The following is a 17741-nucleotide window of genomic DNA, read 5'->3' as shown; positions in this document are numbered from 1 at the left end:
ACACAATACAGCGATTAAATGCAACTTCATTTAACCGACCTTAACCACCTACTACCATCAGTCCACTTAAACTCTCCTCTAGTCAGGCAGTAAGCTCAGTTACGTACTACTCCTAGGCAATACTATCACGCCACCCTAGGATCACCATCTCATTGGTTCTCACATGTCATGTGACATAATTGAAAATAAAAGTCCCCTTTAATCATTAGAAAAACTATCAGGAACATTCCTGATACAGACAGACCAAAAGACCTTGCATCCTGTCTCCTTTGTATAACCCAACTTAACGGTACCACAATCAGTGACTGAAAACAACTTCATTTAGCCTACCTTAGCCACTTACCACAATCAGTCTCTTTCAATTCTGCTCTAGTCACAGCAGTAAGTTCAGTTATGTACTACTGCTAGGCAACATTGTGATGTCATCCTAGAATCAGCATCTGATTGGTCCACACGTGTCATGTGACACAATTGAAACTAAAAGTCCCCCTTAATCATTCAAAACCTATAAAGAACAGTCCTGATACAGACTAAAAGACTTGGCGTCCTGCCTCCTTTTTATAACCTAACTTAATGGTTACACAATCAGTGACTGAAAACAACTTCATTTAATGTACCTTAACCACCTACCACCATCAGTCCCTTTCGACTCGCTATAGCCACAGCAATAAGCTCAGTTATATACTGTTGCTAGGTAACATTGTGAGGTCATCCTAGGATCAGCACCTCATTGGTCCACACGTGTCATGTGACACAACTGAAAATAAAAGTCCCCCTTAAACACTGAAAACCTATTAGGAACATTCTTGATACAGACAGACCAAAGGACCTCGCATCTTGCGCCCTTTTTTTGACCCAATTACTGGTTATACAATACAGTGACTAAATGCAACTTCATTTAACCTACCTTAACCACCTACCACCATCAGTCCCTTTCAACTCTGCTCTAGCCACAGCAGTAAGCTCAGTTATGTACTACTGCTAGGCAACATTGTGAGGTCACCCTAGGATCACCATCTCATTGGTTCTCACGTCTCATGTAACATAATTGAAAATAAAAGTCCCCTTTCATCATTCAAAACCTATTAGGAACATTCTTGATACAGTCAGACCAAAAGACTTTGCATCCTGCCTCCTTTGTATAACCCAACTTAATGGTTATACAATACACTGACTCAATACAGCCATATTTAACCTACCTTAACCACCTACCACTATCAGTCCCTTTCAACTCTGCTCTCGCCAGAGCCATAGGCTCAGTTACATACTATTGCTAGGCAATACTGTGAGGTCACCTTAGGATCAGCATCTCATTGATCCACACGTGTCCTATGACACAATTGAAAATCAAAGTCCCCTTTAATCATTCAAAACCTATTAGGCACATTCCTGATACAGACAAACCAAAAAACTTGAGTCTGGCCACCTTTTTAAACCCAAGTTAACGGTTATAGAATTCAATGACACAATGCAACTTCATTTACCATGCCTTTCCTTCTATCCATCATCAGTCCCTTTCAACTCTGCCCTAGTCACATGAATAAGTTCAGATATTGTCTAATGCTAGGCAATATTGTGAGGTCTCTGGGTTCAGCATATCATTGGTCCACACGTGTTATGTGACACAACTGAAAGCAAAAGTCCCCTTTAGTCATTCGAAACCTATTAGTAACATTCCTGACACAGAAGACCAAAAGATCTTGCATCCTGCTTCCTTTTTATAATCCAACCTAATGGTTATGCAATATGGTAATTCAATACAACTTCATTTAACCTACCTTAACCACCTACCACCCTCAATCCCTTTCGACTCTGCTCTAATCAGAGCAGTAAGCTTAGTAATGTAATGCTGCTAGGCATTATTGTGATGTCATCCTAGGATCAGCATCTCATTGGTCCACACGTGTTGTGTGACACAACTGAAAATAAAAGTCTCCTTTAATCATTCTAAACCTATTAGAAACATTCCTGATATGGACAGACCAAAAAACCTAAGTCCGGCCACCTTTTTATAATCCAAGTTAAAGGTTATACAACATAGTGACTCAAAGAAACTTCATTTCATCCACCTATCCCTCCTACCATCACCATCAGTCCCTTTTAACTCACTATAGCCACAGCAATAAGCTCAGTTATGTACTACTGCTAGGCAACATTGTGAGGTCACCCTAGGATCAGCATCTCATTGGTCCACTCCTGTCATATCATCTAATTGAAAATAAAACTCCCCCTTAAAATTCAAAACCTATTAGGAACATTCTTGATACAGACAGACCAAAAGACCTCTCATCCTGTGCCCTCTTTTGACCCAATTAAAGGTTATACAATAAAGTGATTAAATGCAACTTCATTTAACCTACCTTAACCACCTACCACCACCAGCCCCTTTTAATTCTGCTCTAGCTATAGCTGTAAGCTCAGTTATGTACTGCTGCTAGGCAACATTGTGAGGTCATCCTAGGATCAGCATCTCATTGGTCCACACATGTCATGTGACACAACTGATACTAAAAGTCTCCTTTAATCATTCAAAACCTATTAGGAACATACCTGATACAGAGTGACCAAAAGACCCTGTGTCCTGCCTCCTTTTTATAACCTAACCTAATGGTTACACAATCAGTGACTCAGTACAACTTCATTTAACCTACCTTAACCACCTACCACCACCAGTCCCTTTCACGTCACTATAGACACGGCAATAAGATCAGTTATGTACTATTGTTAGGCACTACTGTGAGGTCACTGTAGGATCAGCATCTCATTGGTCCACTTCTGTCATGTGACACAGTTGAAACTAAAAGTCCCTTTATGTATTCAAAAACCTATCAGGAACATTCCAGAAATAGACCAAAAGACCTGGTATCCTGCCTCCTTGTTTAACTGGAGTTAATGGTTATACAATACAGTGGCTCTATACAACTTCAATTAACCTACCTTAACCACTTATCACCCAGCCTCGGTCCCTTTCAACTCTAGCCTCCTTTTATAAGCCAAGTAAATGGTTATACAATACAGGATCAAATGAACTTTCCATAATACAGACAGACCAAAAGACCATGTATCCTGCCTCCCTTTCAAAACCCAATTTGATGGTTACACAATACAGAGACTAAATACAGAACTAACCTACCTTCATCTCTTACCATCTTAAGCCTATTTCAACTCTGCTCTAGCCAGAACAATAAGCTCAGTTATATACTATTGTTAGGTAATACTGTGAGGTTACCCTGGGACTAGCATCTCATTGGTCCATACCTGTCATGTGACTCGATTGAAAAGAAAGTTTCCTTTTACCATTCAAGCCCTATTATGAATATTCCTGATATAGAAGGACCAAAAGACCTGGTATCTTGCCTCCCTTTTATAATTAAATTTAGTGGTTACACAATACAGTGACTCAGTACAACTGAATTTAACCTATCTTTTCCTCTTGCCACCATCAATCCCTTTCAACTGTGCTCTAGCCACAGCAATAAGCTCAGTTATATATTACTGTTAAACGATACTGCAAGGTCACCGTAGCGTATCATTGGTCACCACCTCTCATTTGGATCAAATAAAAAAAAGTCTCCTTTATCCATCCAAACTCTGTTATGAACACTCTTGATATAGACAAATCAAAAGATCAAGTCCTTGTCTTCAGAAAGCTTACAGTCTCCTGGTAGAAGTAGTAGCTGACGGTACTCAAGGAGAATGTGTTTGTGTTCCCTACTGAGATCCCTCATAAAACCAAACTCAGTTCTTTACACCTTGTAGGTACCTAGTATATTTTTAGTAAATAAATAATACTTTATTGTTTCTACTTTAAAACTGTAGAGCAAAAAACACAGGCTGGGATATCCAGAGACTTTCTCTAAGCACTCTCTCAAACAGCACTACTGCCCCAAGGTCACCTTCCATCCTCTTACGTTTTTTCTTCCTAGGATTTACACCTGCCATTTTAGCTATCCTCACTAGAATGCAACCTCATCTAAGGCAGCGGCTGCTTTTGTTTCACTTCACCATCTGTATGTAGCACAGAAAATAAGAAATCGAAGACCTAGTATGCTTTACCTTACCTGTACAAATGTCTACTTAACTGCTTTCCACATGCCACAGATGTTCATGGAGTTGAAACTACTAACAAGGCATTACGGAGAAAGAAGAGAAGCTTAAAATGAAGTGCGTGAAAGGGAAGGACAGGGAAGCTAGTACACAGAGCATCTACAACATAAAGCCGACTCCAAGTGCCTCAAGTCCCCCCAAAGTTTTCAGTGGCTAGAGCAATCACAAACACAATGTTTTTGTTAACTGCTACATCTCCACAGTAGCTCTTGGTCAAAACCATCAATGGCACATGAGCAGGTGGTTCACCAGGAACAAGTCCTGTGACAAGATGTTTTACTTATACATGTATATACTAAAACTCACAAATGGCTCTTAAATAATATACCAGGAGGATTTACTGCTATGCAAGGAAATTCTAGGATAACTCTATCCTAAGTCATGGTTTAGAAACTTTATAAGACCAAGTTTCCTAAGCTGAAAATTAAGAAATTGAGGTAAGTGGGAAAAGCAATCTTACTGGGCAAAGGAAATCAGTGGTAACTTTCAAAAATGTGCCTGAAACGCTGCTCAGCCAGCCACATCCAGACATAATGAATTATTTCAAATTATCATTAAGGAGGCTCAGTCAAAAGCACATGTCCATCACAGCTAAAATTCTCAAGGTAGTTTAAACAGTATTAATGATAGGGTACAAAAGGCACAGGCCAATTAAATGCCTTACTCCTTCAGTGCTTGATAATGTGATGGCACCGGAAACTTACCTCAACTTCGTCACTTTCATTTATATCTTTATTATAGCCTACAGGTGGTGGGAATCTCACATCATGGAACGGAATCTGTCTCTCTGGCTGCCAGCTGCAAATAAGCAAACACTCAATTATTTAACATGCTTTCCAGCTTAATGGAAACAATGACCACGCTGCCATCAACTTTTGGTTAAGTGTGACCCTCTGTTTTTCTAGTTGAAAGAAGCAAATGCTTTAAAACTATCAGTGTTGCTGAGTGGGGGGGGGCATAATGGCAAAATAGAGACATTTCAATGAAGTCTGCATGCAGCACAACAGCCTTGTAGTTCTATCTGGAATATTTCTCTCAACACAACAGATAAACATTACAATTTCCCAAACAAGTCTTTCTGCGAAAAATTTCAACCTCTAAGAGTTCTAAACGTAAAGCCACAACAGCAATTTTCTCTGATGCTTGAATTAAATGTTAGTATCAGTGTTAGTAATATCATCACCAGACTTCCACTTGCAAAGGAATTTTAACCACATTCCAATGACCGCAGAAACTGGTCCTAAATGCCCTCTAATTCCCAAGCAAAATGGGGCAGTCAGCACATCAGCAATTCAGAACTCACTTTTCCCCCTTTAAATTTTAGATCCCACGAGGTGGTCAATTCTTGCCATGGAGCTGGCTGCTGATCAGTATGATGTACCAGCATGCACTGGCCTGGCGGGGTCTCCTAAACCGCAGAAACCCAATGGAGACAGCCTATAGGAGTTCAGTGAGTTGCCTACGTTTTTTTTTTTTTAAGTTAAAATGATACGGAACAATTTTGAAAACCACCAAACTATTCTTTTATATCCACAATTATGTAAAATATTAAAAGGCAAACTTTGTAAAAACATTGGAGGATTCAACTGCTGGAGCAGTCATTTCTGGGTTTCTTGCTAAAAGGCTTTCTTAGTAAAATCCTACTGAGAAAAGTGATTTTTTTTAAGAATAGTTATTATATAAGGTAGGAGTATAGGTAATTAGGTAGAATTTGTAGAAATCTGATTAGGGCCTATATTAGGCTGAACTTTTTCTCTGAATTATTACACACACTTGAAAACTATGAAACAGAACTGCCTTTACTTCAAAAAAGCCTTTTTATATTTACAGAAAAACAGTGATTTTTAACATGTTACAAATTCACTGCTAAATTTTATTTGTAAAGAAAATAATACATAAAATAATTTTCTTGGTTCCAAAGAAAGATTTTAAGTCTTAAGTGTACAAAGAAAAAAAAACTCAAATTCTTTATTAAGAGATATGAAATATGGAAGGTTAAAACGAAGCATCTAAAATAATTTGGTATTATAGTGATAAGAATTTCTTTATGCTTGAAAGGGTAAATATAGTCTGAAGTTTTATAGATTTTTTTAAAACAAAATCAAAAAGGAAACACAAGAAAAGGCAAAGAGACTACTTTAGTGGGAACCTCGCAAATCTTGGTAATGTGCTCAAACCCAGCGGTGAATCTTGAACATACTCCATGAACACAAGGGAAAAACAGTTGATCTGTTTCGAATTCCAGGGATGACAGCTAGCTTGAAGAGAACCTTCTATACAGCTGTGGTACATGAGAGAATTAGGATGCCCAAAGATATAATGATTTTAAGTTTACTGGAGAAGTGATCTGATAAATCAGTGTAAATGAGACACATTCTTAAATGTAGAGGAAATGACAGTTTGCTTAATACTCTAGATTAAGGACTACAACAGAAAAAGTAAGAGTGGCAAATAAAGATAACTCTGCTTTTATGGGAAACAGTGTTTACTTAGTGATGGGAGCAAGCAGTGAAGAGAATAATTATAAGAAAAAAATTACTCTCCAAGTTATCAAAGATTCCTCTGTTAGCGGTGTTATGCTGTTGTCTAGTGTATAACCACGGATACCAGAAACAACAAAGAGGCAGATTCTGGAACGTGTGGCTCTTTGTATTCGGAGAAAGGCATTCTATCATTTCAACTATAATTTGGACTGAGATTATTAGTGTAGAGCTGAGAATAGGGTCGGATACTCTAAATCCTTTTATCTCTGTCCCTCTAAACGTGTTTCAGATATTTGAGAACACTACTTTGTCCTGTTGCCAGCTAAAAGAATCTGCGAATAGTCTAATTACAGTATGTCTGGGTCAGATACTATATTTTAACAGATTTATTGAGATATAATTCGCATAACAAATAATCCACTCAGTTAAGTGAATTTAATAGTTTTAAGAATATTCACAGATATGTGCAATGTGCAACCATTACCAGTCAATTTTAGAATGTTTTCATCACCTCAAAAAGAAATCCTATACTCTTTAGCTATGGCTCCCTATCCCCACAAGACCTAAGCAACCACTAATCTGTTTCTTCTCTCTAAATAGCTGTAATTTGTGTTTGATATGCAATTAATTCTCTTGCTATATAAAAGCCAAAACATTAATCTACGACCATGCCACCCTGAACAAGCCTGATTCCATCTGATCTAGGAAGCTAAGCAGGGTAGGACATGGTTAATACTCAGATGGGAGACCACGTAGGAAGACCACCTAGGAAGACCAGGTGCTGTAGGCATAAAAAATAAAAAATAAGGGATTGTAAACTGATGAGGTCCTTGCAATCTCTGAGGTCAACTAAGGGTTGCCTCACCTAAAAAAAAAGGAAGCCAAAACTTAGAACTGTTGACCATTCTTCAGAGTTCAGTAAAATCCTAAGATAAGACCACATCTATACTTTGGCTAAGGACTTTATGTGTATTTTAGAATGGCTACTGTGAAAAGAGCCTTTATTAGGATTCGAAAAATTTAGTCAAAAGACTCATCTGCCCCAAGAAAGTGTTAGCATCTATATTATTGATGACTTTGTACAGCTGATGTTCCTAGGCCTGTATTATTTACTCACTTAGTAGAAGAAAACTGAAAAGATCACTTGCCACTATTATTGACTATAAATATATGAAACAGATAAAAAACAAATTAATGGGTAAACACAATTATTTCCAATAAAACATACTAAAAAATTCAAACCACTGATTTTAGATTTAACGTTATAAAACTCACATTTTTACCAATACTTATGATTCTATTCAGTTTCATCTTTTAACTACTACAAATATTCCTGTTCAAAATCTCAGTTACTAACACATTAGAATCTGGTTTCTTTCTTTACATTCAAGGAAACTGATATGTCAGGATCAAGATTATACAAAAGGTATCTGAGGTCATTAGCAGGAACAATCTTTACAATTGTTTAATACTGAGTTGTTCAGGAACTTCCTGGTAGGTAACATGAAGATCGGTTCCTGAAAAACACTCAAACTAGACTTGAATTTTTTAAGTGAGGAGTAAAAGGAATAGTTAACATAAAATAAAGAATCCAAACACTAAAATTACATCAAGACACTTACTTGTTTTCAAATGCAACTGTTATTGAATCTTCATGAACATCCTTTACAAATGCCTGTGAAAATAAATAGTTAAATTAGCTTCTAAGCTTAAAGAGCATTTGTTTTTAAATTTTACAGATACCAAACATTTTATATTTGAGAATAAAATGGATCTTTGAAAATGTGTAATTCTGTGAGAATCACTCATTCATGAATCACATCTATCTTTAGCCACCTACTATGTGGTAGGCCCTAGGAATATTGATTAGTTAAAACAAAACGAGAAAAAAAACTGCTCTAGAGTTCAGCATCTAATAGGAGAGGAGGAGGGGAAAGAAGAGAGAGGGATGGAGACAAGTAAATTGAAAATCACAATGCAGGTGGTGAGTGTGAAGCTGGAGGTAAACTTTAGGCTAGAATTACTGGCTTGTTCTAAAGCTTTATGTCAGCCAGTATAGATCTGTTAGAACCTATCTTTTTCTCCTCGATAAAACTTTAGGAATATACAACAGTAAATGACTAAACATAATCACAAAACAAAACAAAACAAAATACACACACAAGTACACTAAAATTTTCTTTAAAAACAATATGCTGCTAATACCAGGAAAAAGTCCAATTATGAGAGTTTAATTAAATTCCCAATTTCAAAGGCACTTGGAAGAAAAAAGTTAATATAAAGTACAGAAGTTTAAATCTTTTAAATCTGATGACGCAATTACTAGTAATCTGCAGAAAAAACATAACAAAAGTAATAGCTAATTACCAAGAATTCTTTAATCAGCATGCTGTCTGTAATTCTATAAAATAACCTAACAAAAGTAATAGCTAATTATCAAGAATTCTTTAATCAGCATGCTGTCCATAATTCCATAAAATTAAGTTTTTAACAGGTGCAAGAAAGGAGGTTTTGCTTTTGTTTTGACAATTAGAGGAGTAGGATAAAGTATCAAGAAACCCAAGGGGCTTTATATCTTATTTCATTTTAAAATGGCTTGAGAGATTTAAGCGGCTTACTCAAATTTGTCCTGTACATGTTTCTCTCTACCTGCAGGATTATGGCCAAACTCCTTTTCTGGCTGTTAAAGGCCCATCATGATCTGGTCCCACTGCTCATCTCTTCAAAGCTTCATCTTTTATATCCTTGGAGATTGTGATCCGACAGTGCTAAACTACTTGGGCCTCTCTTCGTAAATGCTATTCCTGCTTGCCTATCATCTTTCCCCTCTTCTCACCTAGCTATCTCCTACTGGTCTTTTAGGTTTCATTTCAGATGTCATCTCCTATGACAAAACCGAGGAGACTAGGTTAATTTCTGTCCTCTGCATTACTATTCTCGTCCCTAGTATAAACTTACTTTACTCTATTATTATTGCCCATTTTCCCACTAAATGTAAACTTCCTGAAGGTGGAGATAAGCCTTATTTTATTATACTGTTGGACTTCAGAGTGTCTAGGAAGGCAGCAGATGAATGATTGATTATTAAGTGGATCCTTGCCTAAGGGCTTCCTATCCTAGCCTAGGGGGAAAGGTAAGTGTGTGGGAGAGGGTGGCATATTGATCAAGGAAGACAGACAGGAAGATGAGGTTCTTATCAAACTTTAAAGATTGAGGAAGAACTAGCCCAACAAAAGGGAGGGGAGGATAGAGACACAAGCTAAGCTTAAAGAGCAGCAGGAACAAAGGCTTAGACATAGAGAAGAAGGGGTGTGGTAGAAATAAATCCATTGTGGATAAGGAAGCCAAGACAATTCAGCGGAAAAAGAAAAGTATTTTCAACAAATGGTGCTGGGACAGCTGATTATCCATGTGCAAAAGAGTTAAGTGTTGACTCTTACCTCATACCCTATACAGAAATCAACTAAAAAATGCATCACAGATCTAAATGTTAAGAGCCAGAACTATGAAACCCTGAGAAGAAAACACTGTAAATATTGAAGATGTAGGATATTGAGAAGATAATTAGTTTGGATTAATACTATTTAACTTTTCTATCTTCACTAACTGGCACAATTTCTTGTATATAGCAGGTGTCCAAAAATCTGTTAAACGACTCAATGCAAATATCTTGGTAAATATGTCTTCGAAGGCCCAAAGTTAAAGAATTTTTAAAAAACTGAAATTTCCCCAAATGCCAAATATTAATTAGCTGCTCCTAAGAAAAACAACGGTAGGTGAGGCAGGTCCCTGGAAAACATTTATATTGAAGCTTCATAAGCAGAGACACCAAACTTTTACAGCTATGCTTAAAAGAATAAACGCGAAGCTACGCTAAAGGAAGTTTCCTTGTAAGATCATGGTGGACTATAATGGAATCCAAGTGTTCTGCTATACCCGAGATGGTTAAATCATTATTTTAAGTGCAGCATGTGTACATATTGTTCTAGTTGCTAGTTTAAAGAGGGGGGAAATCCTCATTTTCTTCCTATCATTTTGAATTTGCTGGTTTTTCCTCAACTATATTTAAATCATTAACATTTACTACAGTGCATTTTGAGAACTCTAGTTTAATACTGACCATGATGTTTCAGAAATACTAGATTTCTTAAGGGCGCATGTCCCCAATGCTCTAAGGGGTTGCTTGCCCCACTATTACTTCAGGAGCAGAAAGGCTTGATTTTGAGTTAAAACTGCAGGAAGTGGTTGCTTTTAGTTTTACAAAGTAAATCTCAAAAATTAGGGAGAATGAGAAAAACAGATCTGCATTTCTCTCTTCACATAACAGTAATACCAAATTAACAATCTGCTTTTGGGGGGTGGGATTGATTAAGGACTAAAATCAAGAATCCTATTAAGAGGCAATCTTTTATTTACCAAGAAGGACCAGTGCCTCTGTCCGCACCCTTGTCTAAAGTTTTATGCATGCATTGCCAGTACAGTTGACCATTGAACAAAATGGGGTTGAACTGCATGGGTCCACTCACATGAGGATTTTTTCAATAAATTCTTATTGTGTTCCCCAGTTGAGTCTGTGGATGCAGAGCACGACTGTATGCACTGATCTACGCAATTTTACATGTGAGACTTTGGCATTCGAGGATGTGGGAATTCGCGGGGAGTCCTGGAACCAATCTCCCAAGGATACTGAGGGACAACTAAGTTTTGGGGGAGTCAAAAGTTATATGTAGATTTTCAACTGCATGTGTGTGGGGGGGGGTTCCCCTAAACATCTTGTTGCTCAAAGGTCAACTGTAATTAATACCAGTTCCTTATCGCATATCATATGCTGAAAATGTTAAGTCCTTTCATCAGCTAAGAGAACCTAGTTATAGCTGGGTAATGAACTGTTCTCATTAAATCAGGTGTCTTTCCAATTGTTGCCCTTGTCTAAAACTGTGCTATCTACCATAGCAGCCACTGGTCATATGTGACCATTTATATTTAAATTAATCATAATGAAAAATCAGCCTCCCAGTCATACTTGCCACTTTTCAAATGCTCAAAAGTCACACATGGCTTAGTGCCTACTATAGTGGCCAGCACAGGTAGAGACCATTTCCATGATAGCAAAAAGCTCTGCTGGATAACACTGATTTAAAACATTTACAAATGTTGGGGACTGTTTTCTAACCCACCTTAGAAGCACCATAAAAGTCTGTCTCATTACTTTATTGCTATACATTTTTTTCTATTTGCCAAACTTACTGCTCAGTTGAATCATGCTCATTCACACTTGACTATTTTCTTAAATCAAACGATCCCTCTAAGGCGGAAGATCTGCAATTGCTGTGACTATTAAACAACAAAAAAAAAAGCTTTCAAAGGTTCTGAAAGCAATTCCGGATGCAGTGTGAGGAATGGTGTGAGTAATCATCACAGCCTACCAGGGCCACTGCCTTCAAGTTAATGAGGCTTATCTGTATATGGATGTTTGCATGACTGTTCCAAAATCAGTCATTTTTTGGTCACCGTTTGCATAGTAAGTGAATAAAAAAGGCATGTAATACCTTCTCTCATTGCTGCTGTAATAAATGCAATAAAAGACACTCAACAGTTGCTTCTGGCCTGCACTCACATGAGGACTTCTAAGGTCTTTTACTAAACTGTTACTTCCTGCTTCTCATTACACTTTCTCCAATAACCCTCCTTTTGGCTCTGCCCCTCCTTTACTCCAACACTCATACTCCCTCTTCCCTGCTATCCTCCAGAGCACTATCCCCGCCCTACCACCAGTTTGGAGAACTACATTCTGTTGTGATCCCTAACCTATCTACGTCGAGCAATTCCTGAGAGGTTACCAAATAAGAGAGATTGAATGGGTTTACATGAATTCACAAAGGGAGCTACACCTTACTGAGAGCTAGGGCTCTCGTAAGAGTCAATAAACTTGGCTGTTAAGTTTCCCTGCAAATGAGACCTAGGGTCAAGATCTTGGTTCTACCACATTACAGCTGTGGGACTCTCCAAGAAGTGCTCTCTGGGCCTCAGATTCCTCATCTGGAAGTCAGGAATGGATATGGGGGGATGGGGCCTGCCTTCTAAGGTTGTTGTAAGGAAATCACAGGTATTTAGTGCCCAGCAAATGTCTGAGAGGTAGAGCAGAGAGAAGCATACTTTATAAATGATGCAGAACCATAATGAGACAATTACATCTCAATGAAAGCACATTTAAAGATTTAAATTAAAAATTGAGAGAGGAAAAGAAAAGGCTGTTTACTCGAAGATACTGAATGCTAAAAGGTTATTTAGACTCTAAGAAGGAAAAAAAAGTGATGAAAATCTTTGGGTTCTGAGAAAGGTGCTAAAGTTCAGCTAAAGACAGAGGCTCTTCACCAAGGGGAATAAACAGGAAATAAAAAAAAATCATTATAGGATCCCAACTTACTGGCGAATGGGCCAAAGAGGCAATCACAAAATCATACTTACCAAAGTGTGTAATGACTAGAAATCCAATTCAAATGTTACCAGAATTTATGAAACTAAGAAGGAAGTCCATCCCGATTTGGTGTTCTTACTCCTCCCACTATACCTCAGACCTCTTAGTTCAGTAAACTCTCTCACAAATGCAAGTCGCTGGTCACAAGATAGATTATTGTGTAGACAAAGTCGGTGTAAGCCTGACCACCACTCGACATAACCACTACATTAGCACTGAAGACAGCACACGTACTGCAGTGATAATTCTCATCAGAGAAAACTTAGAGCATTGCAAAATAATTGTCCTAAACAAAACCTGTAAGAGACAGAGAATTAGGCACATACGAAATGTGATAAAACATGATTCAAACTCAAGGCCTCATACACAAAGCGAGTTATCGCTTTGTCACCCTTTGTATGTGGGCACTGAAACATGAGGAATGAACACCAGAAAGGGAAAAGTATGATAAACCTCATCAACAACCCTCCCAACCACAGTGCATGTCCAGAAATACTTGATTCCACTTGGGTATTTATCAAAAATTTTGAGACAAATGGACTCTTTCTGGTTCCCCCTGAGCCAAAGACAACACGGAGAGAATATTACACGAGTTATACATTTTCCTGTGTGTATGCAGTCTAACTTTTGAATACTTTAGTTCTCATGTGCTCCCTGTAACAAAAGCAAAGATTTCTAACTTTACCTTTCCTTAAGAGGAATTCAAATGAAGAATTACAATATGTCCAAGTGTAAGTGTTAAGGAAAAGGAAGCTGATAGAAAGCTGAATATTTCACATCTTTGAATCGAGATTTAAAAATGGTAACAGACACAGGCAACTGTATGTAAATCGAAAAAAATGGGCAGATGCCTCTAGAACAAAGACCTGATTTCAACATTATTCATTTAGGAAATGGTTTGTAAAGATTTTGTGAGGTAAAATTCAAGTGTCTTCATGTCTTAAATAACATAAGGCTCTATAAGTTGTACACATGACTTTTTCTAAGTCAAAGAAATAACTAAGCATAACAGCAGTGCTGTGACAATTACTATCTAACTTTCAAGTTTTTAAAAATAAACACCAGAGGGAAAAATAGAAATGAGCTGTTACAATCTTAGGGTTTAGGTTTCACGGTTCTATTAATTCCGAATACTGAGTATGAGTTATTTTTTAGAGAAAGAGTCTAACTGTTCTCAGCATATACTCCACCCAGTTTATATCGCAAGGGTGGACCATGTGCTCAGAAGACGGAGAACTGTCCCTTGCAGAATTAACAGAATTGTTAATCAAAGTCTGAATTCAATTACACTGAAGTCGAGTTGTTTAGTTTTTAAAGGCTTTTCTAACAACTTGATGAACTGGGTTCCTATTTTTTTCATAAATGTAACATTTTTTCATAAATACATTTGTCCATAATAGTTCATTTTTTATTGATCTTTATTTCCACCTTTTCTGTCCATCCCACTAGACAAGCAATTCAGTTTACTTTTGCTTTACTTTTGTACCTCACAGCAATATTGAGCCCAATAAAAATTTTAACTTTTTCCATTATAGAAATTATTTTTCTACTGATAAAGACCATTTGAAGTATTCTTAAAAATAATTAAACAAACACAACAGCAATTTCTTTACACACATTTGTTCAAGTTTCACATTTCCCCTCGAGGAACTACGGGATAATCCATTCTTTTTATTCACCTTCAAATTAAGCACCTTTGCTAAAAAACAAAAACAGGAGGATTAATAGCAAAGATCGAGGGCATGTATTATATTCCAATCAGTTTGCAAGCAAAATCATGAGAGTAAATCATAGGTTGTTAGAAGAGAACAATAAATCTTTCAAGACCAGGATGTTGCTCCTTGCTCTCTACAGCAAGCAAACTCCACTAAAAGACACTAAGAGTGGTATCCAATCAAAGCTAATACCACGGATTAGAATACTGTTCAACCATTAGTCCCTGCTCGTACTTATTAATAGTGCCACAAATCTAGTGACCAAAATTACCAGTCTTGGAACCAGAATGATTCTACACAAACTAGCAGGAATTAGGGATCGCTGAAATAAATGCAACCAAAATTTTGACTGCAGAGTCAACTGAAATAATTTTATATCAGTGAGACTGTTAAGAACATACATGCTGGGTTATTTCTTCCTCCTACAGCAAAACGTTTTATCTTTTTTTCTAAAAGTGTGAAACAGTTCACATACTTTATTCACTTGTGAAATATGTTGACTTCCAAATAATTACATAAAATTGGTAAACACATATGTAGTTAAGTCAACTGTATACTTTCCACTGGCAAAAGGAGTCTCATTTGAAATGTTTAAGTTAGCCCATAATAAATTTAAGAACGGTGTTGGACAATGGCAATAATAAATTTCCATGCTTCCTTCCATTTGCACCTCCTATTACCAAAAGATTGTATTAAGGTGAGATATTACTTGGAGAAGTTATAGTGGGGACACTGAAGAGGAAACAAGAATTTATAGATCACTAGATCTATAGTATGTACCCACGGATGCACTACTGATACATTAAAATATTTTTTAATCCTCTTTCTGAAAATTAAAATATTAGTTGATCTGCAGTGGTCTAACTTAAAAAAGAAAAACCCACAGAAAAACCATATATGCCTATTTAAAACCTCAATAATACAGTCCACGGCAACAATGCACATTCAGAGAAGATAGTCTACTATTTGGAGCACAAAATATTTCCGCTCAATTTTAAAAATTCCCTAGTAGTAATATTAATTTCCTGAAATTTCATAGCATACATTCAGGTTTTTGGAGCATTCCAAATTTGGTTTTTAAGTAGCAGAGTTACTAATGTTTTTAGACCCCGAAGCTTCTATATTCCTGAATTTGATCGCATTTATAACAAGGGAGGGGGGCCACAAATATTCAAGACTACCAACTTCTTTAACGCATTACTCGCATATGTCAGTGTCTTCCTGAAAGTTTTGGATCTAGAATCTCTTCTGAAATCCACAAAGAGCGGGCACTAAAAATCAGTTGCCATTGTGATTTGGTACTGACTACAGCTTCTTACTACTCTTTCTTCACACCCCTTGCCCAGAACGGTGGAGCTCTCCGAAGTCCCAATGCTGGACCGGAAAACAGAAGCCCAAAGGAGATCTCAAACCCTCTTTGCAAGGCAGGAGGCGGCTCGACGGAAGCGCCCCCCGCTCCTCGCCAACTACCCACACGTCAGGCCCGAATCCCACTGGGAGAGGATATTTAGGAAAAGAGAAATTAGCCATTGCCGTCACTTCGCGCGGATACTGGCCCTTCCAACCGGGATCTCGATCTCGTACCTGCCGCCGGCCCTCGCCCATCCCCAGCTCTCCCTAGCGAGGATCGGCCCCTGAAAGGGCACCCTCTTTTCCTTGCCTGCTTCTCATTCCGATAGGCGCCAGGGCCTCTTTGCAGGAGAGGCAGAGGAGCTCCAAGGGGCTTCCTACAGGCCCCAACTACGGTCCCTCCCTCCCAAATAACATTCCACCTAGCACGCCCTGTACCCCGGGTGCGACGCTCGGGAAGAGGGCCCCAGGCCTGCCACCCTCCGAGGCCGAGAAGAAAAGGGAGGGAAAGAAGAGCGAAGATGGGGCCTTCCCTGGAGCCAAGTACCTTGTAGAAAGCGCCATTGGAGCCCCGCACTTCAACCACCAGCTCCTCCATCTTCTCGACAGCCCTGCTGGCGCCTGGAGCCCGCCCCCGAGAGGTGGGCTGCGGGCGCTCGAGGCCCAGCCGCAGCGCTACCGCACGCCCCCCCGGCAGCAGCGCCGCCGTCACTGCCACCGCCTGCGCTCGCCGTTGGCTCACCACCCGCTCCGAGGCGGCCCCTCACCGGAAGTGAAACCGAAACGGAGGCGAGCGCCTGACTGAGGCCGAACGCTCTGGCCGCTCCGCGTGTAAACACTGAAACCACGTCACGTGACCGACGCCGCCCCTCCCCCCGCGGGTTCGGCCCCTCAGCCCCGCCTTCTCTCTCCGCGCGGGCCTGGAGCGCGCGCATGCGCGCTGTTGAGACTCGGCCGGGGGGCCGGGCCCAACGTAAGGCGCGCGGGCTCGGCGTGCATAGACTTGGAGGAGGGCGAGAAGGCGGGAAGGGCGGCCACAGGTCGTATGGCTGGCAGAGGTCAGGCCGCCTGGCGTCTCCTGGCGAGGGCGAGAGTGCCCATTACTGTAGACGGGCAGGCGCAGGCGTAGGCGTGGGAAAGGGCCTTCCGTAGTGTTCGAGTGCATTCACTTATCCTAGTCCTGACTAGCTTGGTTTTGAGGGCTTTTTTTCTTTTCAAGTGAGGCAGAGCCTGATTCAGGTGGAGCAGGAGTGGGGGCAAGAGTAACGGTGAAGAGTTAAATGGAAGAAATCAAGACACTGAACTAGTGACAGTGGCAACCACAGCGACCCAGGCCTGTGTGACCCTTAGAGGCAGAAGGTGAGAGAGTGACGCCGCCCTCTCCCCGAGAGGTTTCGGGCTGTCCCGTGGATCGACAGCCTGTGTCCTCTGAGGGGCAACGGATTGTGCCCGGACCTCTGGAAATGTTAGTCCTCCCTCAGACCCAACACAGATCCATATATCACTCTTCCCTCGATTTAGTTTCAGAGTTTTACTTGACATACATAAAAAAGTGTTAAACACTTGTTAATTTGCTCAGTTTATTTCCCTACTATTTCACTTATGCCC

At 39.3% G+C, this 17741-nt stretch overlaps 1 protein-coding gene across 12 annotated transcripts in view; it reads right to left on the bottom strand.

Moving 5' to 3' along the window:
• The window catches only part of FMR1 (FMRP translational regulator 1), a 42229-nt gene extending 25282 nt beyond the window's left edge, over nt 1-16947 (bottom strand). For 10 of the 12 annotated variants that reach the window (XR_001599396.2, XM_016164836.2, XM_016164838.2 and 7 more), the window contains exons 1-3: nt 16681-16946; nt 8213-8265; nt 4812-4905 (exon numbers count right to left, since the gene is read on the bottom strand). Coding sequence is in view for 11 of the 12 variants with exons in the window: in XM_016164836.2 (XP_016020322.1) it covers nt 4812-4905; nt 8213-8265; nt 16681-16731 (198 nt within the window). In the remaining variant the exon portion in view is untranslated. Of the gene's footprint in view, nt 1-4811; nt 4906-8212; nt 8266-16680 lie in introns of all 12 variants that reach the window. The other 2 variants (XM_016164839.2, XM_016164843.2) reach the window with 2 other exon arrangements.
• Nucleotides 16948-17741: the final 794 nt, after the last annotated feature.

The sequence above is a fragment of the Rousettus aegyptiacus genome, unplaced genomic scaffold (assembly GCF_014176215.1).
Source record: "Rousettus aegyptiacus isolate mRouAeg1 unplaced genomic scaffold, mRouAeg1.p scaffold_m13_p_9, whole genome shotgun sequence".
Taxonomy (NCBI): domain Eukaryota; kingdom Metazoa; phylum Chordata; class Mammalia; order Chiroptera; family Pteropodidae; genus Rousettus; species Rousettus aegyptiacus.
The sequence above is the reverse complement of the archived record's forward strand: the minus strand, read 5'-3'. Positions and strand labels throughout refer to the sequence as shown.